General features: G+C 52.0%; 1 protein-coding gene across 1 annotated transcript in view; it reads right to left on the bottom strand.

Moving 5' to 3' along the window:
- Positions 1–3,019: 3,019 nt before the first annotated feature.
- The window catches only part of Kcnk9 (potassium two pore domain channel subfamily K member 9), a 31,698-nt gene continuing 23,172 nt past the window's right edge, over positions 3,020–11,545 (bottom strand). The window contains exon 2 of the mRNA XM_046449123.2: positions 3,020–8,717. Coding sequence (XP_046305079.1) covers positions 7,882–8,717 — 836 coding nt within the window. The 3' untranslated portion in view covers positions 3,020–7,881. The remainder of the gene's footprint in view (positions 8,718–11,545) is intronic.

The raw sequence follows: 11,545 nt of genomic DNA, 5'->3' as shown, positions 1-11,545 counted from the left end.
CATGGTCCAAGCCTCTAGCTCATTAAGAACTTACTGTGGGGACATAAAGAGAGGCCATTTGTATGGGGACCTGTCAAAAGGAGGGTCAAGGAGCTGGGGAGACATGATTTTTCAGAGAGAGGGAGTCTATAGAACAACTCTACCTGGAAAATGGGACATCCCCAAGAGACAGGAGTTGGCCCCCATTTAGCAACGCAGACCTGTGCTGGAAGGACTTGGACCTGCCCTCCCCACACCTCCCACCAAAATGCCAAGAAAGTCTGTTCACAGAGATGCTGGTGTCTTCATCTTCACCAGACGTCTCTGGGAGATACTGCTTCTTTCCTGGCTAGCCCACCTTTATAGAAGGGGACAAGGAGTGACTAGCCAAGACCATGTGACCCATTACATGTATGGAAGGTCCCCATTGTCCCCATTGTCCTTCAGAGGCCAAAGCTATGGCTGAAGATTACAAAAACAAGCATAGCTCTCTAGGTGCTGGAGGCTTCCAAGGTGCCATACTGGGGCCTCCAAAGAGGCAGTTAGGACTCCAAGGTAAAGGGGAAGATGTGCAGATTGAGATCTTCCCCAATAAGTCTCCTTGCCCCTCCCGCACCACCTCCCACCACCCTCCAAACCCATCCCCTCCCCCCCATCCTCCCACCAGAGCCCTTTACCCTGCTGTGGCTGTTACCACACCTAGGGAGGAGGGTGACAGGGAGGCCAAGATTCCTGCTGACCTATGCAATGCCACCCAGCATCAGCAACACCTGGCCAGCCCCAGGAAAACCCCAGGCCCCGCTCGGAGGGTCGGTCACCCAGCGTGTGCAGGGAGGGGTCTAGCCCATCCTTCCGGAGCAGCTCCTGCCATCTGCAGGAAGGCTCAGCCAGAGGGGCCCTTTCACCAGGATGACATATTGGAGTGTCGCCGTCCTGTCGTCCTCAGATCTGCCTCCAGGAAGGGTGACCTGCCTGGGTCACACAGCGTGCACTGCAGAGGGGTCGTGGGCAGGGGCCACTGCAGGCTTCAGAGGGCCCGCACTCTGCAGCCACTCTACTGCAGGTGTATCCTGCAGGCGTCCTGCTAACCCACCAGAGAACATGCTACCACCAGTCTCAGGTGTGCCCTCTGGGTCCACTGGCGTGGAGAAGGCAGGCCTGGGACCAAGGTCTGCATGGTTAGTAGTACCAAAAGCTTAGTCTGCACGTGTCTCCTGTGGGTGGGGTCTTGTCCTGGTGCTTGGCACAGAGCTGGGCTTCGAAACAGGCAAAGGATCTGGCAGGCTTAACAGTCGCCCTTCTGGCTAGCTTGGAAGCTCCTCCTCTCCAACCGTCCCCACAGTGTGAGGCCCCACTTGGTTTCCTCGGAGGTGACACCCCACCCTTCCCCTCTTTTCTTCATGTCCTCTTGTGGGAGGGAGGGCCCCTCCCCTCCCTGCACACTGGAGGACACGCTCTGAAGTCCGAGAGGGAGCCGGCCTGGGAGTTCCAGCTTTTCCACTTTTCCAAGCCTCAGCTGGTGGACCTGCAGAGTGGGGGTGCTCTGGCTGCCCCTCCACCCCCACCCAGCAGGTAGAGCAAGTGCACAGAGGAAACACGGAGTCCAGCACCCGCTGCTCCACATGCTCTTTGTAGTTCAGGCCCCAGTAGAGCAAAGAGCCTGAGGTGAGGTCCCATGCTGGGTCCAGCACCTATGGGTAAAGGGACCTGCACTCCCAGGAAGCAGAGAACCCTGGCACAGTGGCCGGCACAGAAGAGGTGCCCATAGATGGGTTCTCCCGGGTACCCTGTGCAGGAGGGGTTTCTTGTAATCTCCAACTCAAAGGTGGGGAAGGTGGGGCTTGGAGGAGCGAGCTCTGCCTCCTGTGAGTGGCCGAGGTTGGTTCAAGGTGTGAAAGTACCTGGGCCTGAGTAACTCATCATGCTGTTGTCTGGGGGCAAGAGAGGTGGGGTTTGCCTCTCGCAGGGCTCCAGAGCTGGAAGTGGCAGGTTCCACTGAGGCATGGGGTCCCCTCCCACTCATCCCATGTCCCCATGTCCCCATATCACCCAGCCTCCAGCAGAAGAACTGCCATAAGCAAATGGTGTTGACTAGACCCAGTTTCCTGGTAGTGTTCCTGCCACAGGGTTCCCCTCCCACAGGAGAAATGTCCCCAAGAGTGTTCTGCAATCTGAAGGTATTCCAATTGTACCCATGGAGGAAGCTCCCAGTCGTGGGCCACCCGCCATGTGCAACTGACTAGCCAGGGGGGTGAGGCCGGGTCATCTTCTCGGGGATCTGGATTGGTTTCCAGGCATTGTATAGTGTCATGGTTTCCACTTGGGCAATTAAAGGCATGATCATGGGGATGCGTGACCATGGGGACAAGATGTCAGGAGTCTTTTTCCCATGGCTCCCACAATGGCCACTCCTAAGGCTGGGACCATGGGAGGTTTGCTTCTCAGTGTGTTCATCCATGAGAGAGAAGGGACGGGGGAGCTCGGAGGAGGACATCCCGAAGTCTGTCAGGGGTACAGTGGTCAGGAGGGACTTTGACAGGAGGAGCTAGAGGCCCTCGCACCACCCTACAGAGCAAAAGGGAGGCCCCAGCTGGCAGAACCTGAATGGGCATATTTCCCCCATCAAAAGGGAAGGTGAGGTGGACACAGCAGGTAGGTCTCATAAGATCAGATCTAGGAGGGCTGTGCTCTAGAACTTCTCAGAGAGAACCCCTCATAGACCACAGGTGGTAGCCCTTAATGGCCAGGTGGGGCCTGGAGACAAATTCCACTTCTTGGAGGGAAGGGCATGGCCAGCACTGAGCCCACGGAGGAGCCCGGGCAGCTCGCGGGGGCCCTGGCAACACGCATCTCTGGGCTTTCTATTTACAGCTGGGCTACCCCACAGGTGTCTAGGGAAGGTGCTGATGTCAGCCCACACGGAAGAGGTCCCCGGGAGAGGTCAGAAATCTGAAGCCTGCTTGGGCTTCGGCAGTGAGACCCAGCATCCGCGGACGCCTCTTGCAGCTGTAGTTAGCTCCCCTAACAGAGGAAAACAACATTTAATACGACTTATTTATTCACAACGAAAGCAGCGACCACAGAGGTCCCCAGGGAGACAGACATCCAAAGCATGAATCATAGCTACACAACATCAACTCTTTTCTTGCCAACAGTTCCTCAACCTGAGGGAACAAGCAGACAAAAGCAGATCATAGGGCATTCTACAAGACTGTGGGCCTGGGCTCTTCAAAACTATCAATATCAAGAGAGACACAACTGCTGAGGGAGATGCCCTCAATTGGGGGGTTCTGGGACAACAAGACAAGCAAGTGTAGGATGTCATCTTGGGTGGCGTCGAGTTTCACAAAAAGCTCTGCAGGATATTTTTGGGACAGTTGGGAGATTTTTGCATACAGATTTTACTAGGTAATACTGTAAGATACTAAATCTCTCGGGTGTGACAATGGCACTACTATATAGAAGAATGAGCTTGTTCATGGGAGATATACAATGTTTTCTTTGGCTGAATCACCTCACTGTTACAGACATCATGACATTCTGTCCTCCAAACGTCTCTGAGTGTAAGAGTTGAGGGGAAGGTGGCAAAGGGCCGAGGTTAGTGGGTCAGGGCGAGAGGTATCGGGAAGCTCATTATGTTCTTTCAACTTTTCTGTAACTCTGGGATTTTCAAAACAACCTTGGCTGGGAAATCAATTCTACGTTCACTGTCCTGAGGCAGCAGCCTCTATCATGTTGTGGTCAAGACAGAATACCACGGGATGGATTCATGCCCAGCTCTCTGGGAAGCCCAGAATACACTGGGCCTCGGTGCACGTGACCACCACTGCTGTCTGCTATTGCTGTGTCCCTTCATCTTCCCAGCTCTGTCTCCTGCCAAAGGAAAGGATCGTTTGGCTTGCTTTCTGGTGGCTCAACCTTCAATGTGCCCAGAGATCAGATTATCCAGACCAAATGCCTTTGTGGGTCAAGTCCGTTCTGCACCAAGTGCTGTCCCACTGTTGAAGGAGGAAGCTTCAGGGACTCGGAGTGAAATGACTTCCAAGAGCCCACTGAGGCAAGACACGGAAATGGGCCCTGTCCTGCCCCTCTTCCCTCCCCTAGGATGCTCCCAGGGTCTCACAGATACCATGATTCTAGAGGAAACACACTTTAGAAGTGAGTCCCAAGCTGCTTTCAAAACTAAGCCATGACTATGGGTTCAGCAGCCAGCCCACACCTGGGATCTGGCACAGATACTCTCAATCGGGTCCCTGTGCGTAAAGAACAGGGCGCCAGGTGAATCCAGCTCCACCTTTCTTACAGGTGGTTTAATGCGACCTCCTCAGGAGTCTCTTCCAAGTAGCAGTCTGCATCCATTTGCTTCCTCCCCTGGAAGTATGAGGGACGTGGAGTTGCGGGGAGAGGGAGGGTCCCAGGCTGCAAATGACCTGCTATGATCATACTTTCTGGGCAGAGGCTGCCTTGCTTTCAAGATGGAGCAGAAAGAGCAGATCTGGTCCCAGCTATGGGGCTAAGAGGGAATCTCAGAACTCAGAGAGGTTGGTTCACCTCTATGTAAACAAGAGTCTAACAGACTGTTGGTCAGGACAGCACCATCCACCTGGAAGGGGTGCTGCGAGGACCCAAACGGATGCTCGCTAGAAAGCAGTGAGCCCAGGGCTCCAGGGTAATCAATCCAATGTCCACCTTCCTCCTGCCTTTGATGGAGTAAAGATGGATGTCACTTAGTGGAAAAGAGTTCAAGTGAGTCAGAAATCTCAAGTATATACAAGGCATGTAGACGTGAGGGGACCGGAAGGCAAGTCGGCCTCCTACGCCCCTGCTGAGAGGGGGCTCTCCATTCATGCGTCCTAACAGAAGCTGATGCTATGCAAACCCCCAGGGCTGAATTCATCCCCCTTTCTGAATGGGCATGGTCAAGTGGAAGAAGGGAGTAACAATCACTTGGCTGAAAGAAGTTGCCAAGTACAAGGGAGGAAGAGGGGCCAGGCCAGAGAAGTCCAGCAGCAAGGGGTCTTTGGAGGGCTGTGCGGGACGGCAGCAACAAAAGCAGCATGGACCACAGCAGAAAGAGTGCCATGACCTCCGGCGGCTGTGGGCCTGTGTGGCCCAGCTCTCATCTGAAGGAGATCAGCAGGGAGATGCACACTGAGCTTCTGCCCACGCTGGCCATGTGGGGCTCTCGGCCGAGAAGGCCCACTCCCATCCTATCAAGAGAGAAGAGCTCTGGAGATCTCGACGTCCCCTACCCTTTCCCCAGGAGCACATATAGAGTGCACCATGACAGGGAAGAAATGGGCCATCTGCAGGGGAGCAAGCCGTGCTCGCCTGCGTCCCCTGGCCACTCTGGATGTCTAACTGTGAAGAGGGGACCCAGTGCTCCTCCCTCGGGGCTAGCCTGGCAGCAGACTGCAGAAGACACGGGAGGGAAACAGAACCAAGACAGTGTGGAGCTGCCCCTGACCCTTTGGTCGGTGGTCATGACTTGGAGAAAAAAGGCTTCGTCCTACAATCCTAATCCTCCAAAAAGGGAGTCGACTGTGAGAATAGTGTGTTCTACATCTCCTGTCGCTCGAGGCATTCAAGCAAGATGGTCACTGCATGACCACATTATGCAGATGGAAACCAGCTCTGAAGGGGGCGAGCTGACCTCCCTCTGACTCCACAGTGTGGGCCCCTGTGGAGACACAGGCCAGGGTGCCTCACTGGGGGGCTGGGTTAGGATACCTTGGTGTGTGGAGTCAGTGTTGTGGACCTTTCTGAGACTATGGCCTTGGTTCTGTCAAGGATCAACTGATATTGAGCAAATCTTTCACCTCCCTGTGCCACATGAAGATAAGATGATCACACATGCCCCCATTCGAGGGCAAATCTTACAAAGGTTTTCAGGAGAACTCCTACATGTGTCCCATGCAGCGGCCAAGGCAAAAAGCAGTCTGCAAATATGCATTAGTGAGTTCACACCTCTGACCTCCTATAGCCAACAATCCCTTCAGAGAATTCAAGAAGAGTTGTCTATTCTCTGGACAGACTTGAGCACCCTATGCAGGGCGTTCCAGAATCTTAAAGATGAATGAGCCGATAGAGGCCTTGAAGGTTCATAACTGTCAAGTTCGGCCAAGAGAGTCTGAGATTCACAGACTCCTTCTGAAGGTCCTGTGTCCTAGGCGAAGGGGACATTTCAACACGGGACGTAGCATTAGGTGCATGCGTAGCCTTTTCAAAGGAGTCCAAGTGCTCCTGGTTCAGCCCAGTGGCCCACATGCTGGGGCCAGGTGGCATTTGGGTTCGGTCTCCTTTAAGAAGTCCTGTAGGCCAGTGAGCGGGTTCCTTCTGAGCAGTGCAGCGAAGCCCATTTCCATCCAAGAGCCAGGAACTTCCAGTGTACAACAGAGGATTGGGGAGGATGAGTGAATGGGTGACTTTCAGAAATGGCAGGGATGATGATGGAAGAAATCAAAGTCCCCTCAGTGAACACAGAGGTCAAACTGTCCTTATTCCTGCCATCGTAAGGGCCTACCATGTGCCATATTCTCTAGCCTAACGTGTGTCCCCTAAGAGATGAGCATGTCTTCCCTTTGGGTTCACCCCTTATGGAGAGTGGGGAGGAATTCTTCACTGCCTAAACCAAAGCATCCCCTGAGATTGACAAGTTCCCAGTAGGCCAAGATACAGCCTCTAAACTCTTCCTGAGACCAACTTGCACTTTCCCCTATTTACAAATCAAATGCAATTCCAGACAATCTTTCTTGAAATATATAATCTCTCTATATTTTAAGCGAGGAATGCCCTGTCACTTTTTATTAGGAAAAGAAACCACATCCACATACCAATCCCACTCTCATCCAAGCATTCCAGAACTACACTGCTTATCTATGCAGGGAGGTGCCGCACAGAAATCATCGTCCTAGTCATCATCATCGAGCAGAGGGAAATAATAAAATAGATACTCTGGGGTTCCAACCATTTTCAGTTTCCACCGACAATTCCAGCTGCACGGTAAATTGTTGGAACTGGCGATGATAAAACTAAATATCTTTAAGTGGGGGCTTTTGGTCATTCCATTGCTACTTCTGTTGGTAATGCATACCAGTTTCACAAGGTGCGTGCTTTTCAAATTTTTAAACTGGCAAGCTAAAATGATCCATGTCTTCTTGCCCACCCACCCCCTGAAAAAAAGTTAATAACTTGGAACCTATGGTCGTGGCACACCTGGGGTCAAGGCTGCTCATGGAACATGCTTGATTTGGCAAGATGTTAAAAACCTCTTGGGTTTTGTCTTTCCCTTCTGTTTGGAAGCAGCCCAAAGCAGGTTACCAACAAAACATGAGTGAGGGGAGTGGAAAAATGAACCTGACACTTCCCATCTGGTCACACGGTCCACCTGCACATAGAGGCACACACGCTCACACTGCACACGCAGACACAGCCACCCAGTCCTCGGGGAGGAAAAGAGAGAGTTAGTGAGACACGCCTCTAGGGGCGGCAGTCAAAGGCTCTCGGCTTGGTGAGCCACTTCGGGCTGGGTATCCTCAGCTCTGTCTCCGTGCTCTTGGTCTCACACCTGTCCTAGAAAAGCCACCCCGGAGAAAGGGGGCAGGGCGGGGGGGGGGGGGAATATAAGGCATACTTTGCTGGGGAGGAAGGAAGAAATCCATGCTTCATGCTCAGATGCGAGTTTCAGAGAAGGATGGGCCTTTATCTTCCCTTTGGACAGCTCTGCCTGGCTGGAAAGGTGGGGAAGAAAATGAAACCGAGAAAGGAGGGAGGAGAGAAAGGAATGGCGATGACCGTAATCATAACGAAAGGTAATAATAAATAAATAAGGAGGAAAGACGAGTTGAGCCAATGGAACTTACATCCACGTGACAATGACTTCCGATCCTTCCCTCCCCACACTTAGACGGACTTCCGGCGGCGCATCAGCCTGTGGTTGTCGTTGAAGCTGTGCAACCCAGGCGAGACGGAGCTGAGCGGAGACGGCAGGAGGCTGTTCTTCAGGGTGCTCGGCGAGATCTCCTCCATCTTGTAGGAGATGGCGCGCAAGGTGGGGGGCGCGAGCTTGGCACTGACGCTCGGCGGCGCCTGGGGGTCGTAGCAGGCGCAGGAGCACACCACCGACTGCAGCTCGCCGCCCTCGCTCCTGCGGCGCCGTCGCGCGGGCCGCCGCTCCTCCTCGCTGCCGGAGATGTGCGCCACCACCACGCTGTTGCGGTTTTCCGGGGCCGGCTCCCCACCTTCCAGCTCCGGAGGCTGCTCTTCGTCGCTGTTCATGGTCAGGAAGCGGAGGACCACCAGGTTGAGGAAGGCTCCGATGACGGTCAGCCCCACCAGGATGTACATGAAGCTGAAGGCCACGTAGAAAGGCTTCCTCTGCAGGGCACCCTTGGTCTGCAGCGCCACATAGTCCCCGAATCCGATGGTCGTCAAGGTGATGAAGCAGTAGTAGTAGGCGTGGAAGAAGCTCCACTCCTCGCACTGGGAGAAGGCGGCCGCCCCGATGCACAGCGTGCCCATGCAGGAGAAGAAGCCGACGGTCACCATGTTCTCCATGGATACCTCGGTGTTGCGCATGCCGCAGCACTTCTTGATGCGTTTCAGCAGGTAGCGCACGAAGGTGTTCATGCGCTCACCCAGGCTCTGGAACATGACCAACGTCAGGGGGATGCCCAGCACAGCGTAGAACATGCAGAAGGCCTTGCCAGCGTCGGTGCCAGGTGCCGCGTGTCCGTAACCTGCAGGAGGGGTGGGAAGAGCAGAGCGACAGTCAGGAGAGGCCCTGTGCCGTTCGCGTGTACTGGGGTCTGGGATACTCTATTTGGGAGGAGGTTGGCCCACACCCTAAAAGGACAAGGAAAGGTTTGTTAAAGCGACGGAAGGGTTGGGGTGTAGGGGTTGGAGGAATTTCAGTAGGGAGGGGACTTGGAGCATAGGTCAAGCATCCCTAATCCAAAACTGAAATCCAAATGCTCCATGGTCCAAAACTTGGAGCGCTAACGCAATGCCACAAGTAGAACACTGTACAAGATGATATTTTGTTTCATTTATACTTAAAATATTATATAAAATTCAGCCTAAGTGTATAAAGTATAGAAAATATGAATGTCCTGGGTAGGCTAAGATATCTCATTGCATACATGCAAATATCCCAATATCTGAGAAGATTCCAAACCCCGAACACCTCTGGTCCCATTTTGGTTAAGGGATGTTCAACCTATACTGTGACTCAGGACTGAGGAGAATCAACCAGGGTATGTCACTAGTGACTTGACACTGGAAGGGTATATGGGGCATTTCAGTGTTCTCAAAGCAACAGTTTTTAAAAGAAAAAAAAAACATATCTAACTACTAAGAAAAGTGTACAAATACCAAAACCAAGGGAGAAAATGAAGTATTCTCACAACGGCTCGATCCCCAAGAAAAGGGAATATTAAAAGAACCACTGCCACGTGGCAGGGACCATACAGATGCCTGTAACACATGTCACCCCAGCCTAACCTCCTAGTCACCCTAGAAAACAGGCATAATGATCCCCACACTGCTGACAAGAAATCTGGGTTAGTGACTTCATAAGTAGGGTAGGTTGGCTTCTTCAGAATTGGGATTTGAGCCCAGAGTTTTCAGCCTAGAGTGAGGCTAAGAGTAAGAATTTAGAATCGAGAGAGGTGATGCAGACTGCGGCACAATGCCATGGGGAGGAGGCCTTCATCTGTTTTGGTCACTGCTGTATCCCCCATGCCTAGATAATACTTAAAAAGGTAAAATACTCCTCTGATGGAGGCATGAGTACTTCTGCACCACTGTGTGAATGTGGCCTTGATAGGAATGTGGCCTCGAAGGCCCTCCATGTGCAGGAGCTTTGGAAACTCCCGCTGGAACTGTGCAGCATGCCATTCACTGATGCCCTGCTATAACCATGCAAAGTCAGGCCTCTATTTTATTTGCTCCTGTTCAGCATGAGGATGATGGATCTAGAAAGGTAAGGTTGCTGGTTAGGGTCACCTATAGTCAGTGGCAATGTCCAAGCCAGGATATGGTCTGCCCAATATGAGAGAGGAACCTCAGAACCCAGTAGGTTGTAGCTCAAGTTCTGGGATGAATATTGCCCAGAAGAAAACCTGGGCCATGCACAGTATTCAGACTTGGAGTTTGGAGGATAGACCTGGTCTTCCACCATCTCAAGACCTGACCTGTCAAGGAAGGCTTTGCTTATGTTCCCCCAATCACATGATCATTGTCACTCAACCAGCTTCCTTGCCATGGACCCAGAGAATTCCTCCGAACCCAGGTGTCTTCATCTGACACAAATAATAGCAATGTTTCTGGGTGGGTTTGGTGAGAATAAAGAGCAGCTAATCCAATACACAGTAGAGACCTACTGACTTCTAACTGTGAACAATGGAGGCTGGCAAACAGTGGAATCACATCTTCAAAGAGCTAAGAGATTCTTAAACTCAGAATTCTATATCCAAAAAAAAATTACCTTCAGGAATGAAAGCAAAATGAAGACATTTTCAAATTTTTAAAACTGGGATAATTTATTACCAGCAAATCTGCATGGCATGACTACTGAAGGAAGTTGTTCTGTGCAAGCAGGGAGGATACCAGATGGAAATTTAGGTCTTCAGGAAAGAATGAGACACATAGTGGTAAACAAGTAGGTAAATATAAAAAATGCAGGTGGGAATCCCACTGTATTCCACATAGTCACCTGTAGAGCTGATACAAAAGCCAGATGGATGTTGGAGAATAACAGGAAATTGTTAGAAACTTAAATGGCAATGCTAAGAGTTCTGGATGTAACGTCTTTACTGGAAGAAATCGACATAGCATTTTCGGGGTCAAAATTGCACACATCAAAAAAAAAAACAAAAACAAAATTGCACACATCAAGGGCCAGGCTCCTCCACTCCTATGCCTATCAGTAAATAAGATCAGAGCTGTTTGCCTTTACACAGTTTGGACAGCAGTACACCTGCACATCCCATCTCAGGGCTGTGTTTGTCCTGCTGCTATTGTATTACAGAATGGAAGAGCCTGATCATGTTGACACCTCACAGTTCATCTCGCTGGTCCAGGTCCATTACACTGATGCCTTAGTGAGATGCACAAGAAAGCATGGGAGACCAGAACCACCCAAGTTTGGGGCCCTTGAATGCTAATAAATTCCATAGGAGCCCAGTGGTCTGAGAACAGGACCATTTCCTCTAAAATGAGAGATGAGTTGCAGAACTTGCAAGGCCTTCTAGGAGAATGAGGATGTGCAGATCCTCCCCCACCCAGGCGCCCACCTCCACCCTGCACTCTACCCTGCTGTCCAAACTGTCCCCCTGCTCTCTAGTTTCCACTTGATCCATCCAATGGGCAGCCCCAGGGGGAGATCAAAGGAAAGGAGGACCCTGTCCATCAGGAATCATACCACAGAGCTCTCTACAGGTCCTGGTGGCTGGTCCCCAGGTGCCACACCTCACTTTGCTTTCCCCCAACTCTACCCTCCTCGGCCTCTCCCCCCCCATGGGTAATCGGACTCGTCATTTCTGTCGTATCTGGGGCTTGCCTTAGG

This window comes from Marmota monax, unplaced genomic scaffold (assembly GCF_021218885.2).
Source record: "Marmota monax isolate L192 unplaced genomic scaffold, Marmota_monax_Labrador192_F-V1.1 WCK01_AAM20220418_F8-fsc00073, whole genome shotgun sequence".
Classification (NCBI taxonomy): domain Eukaryota; kingdom Metazoa; phylum Chordata; class Mammalia; order Rodentia; family Sciuridae; genus Marmota; species Marmota monax.
This window is presented reverse-complemented; position numbering and strand designations above follow the sequence as displayed.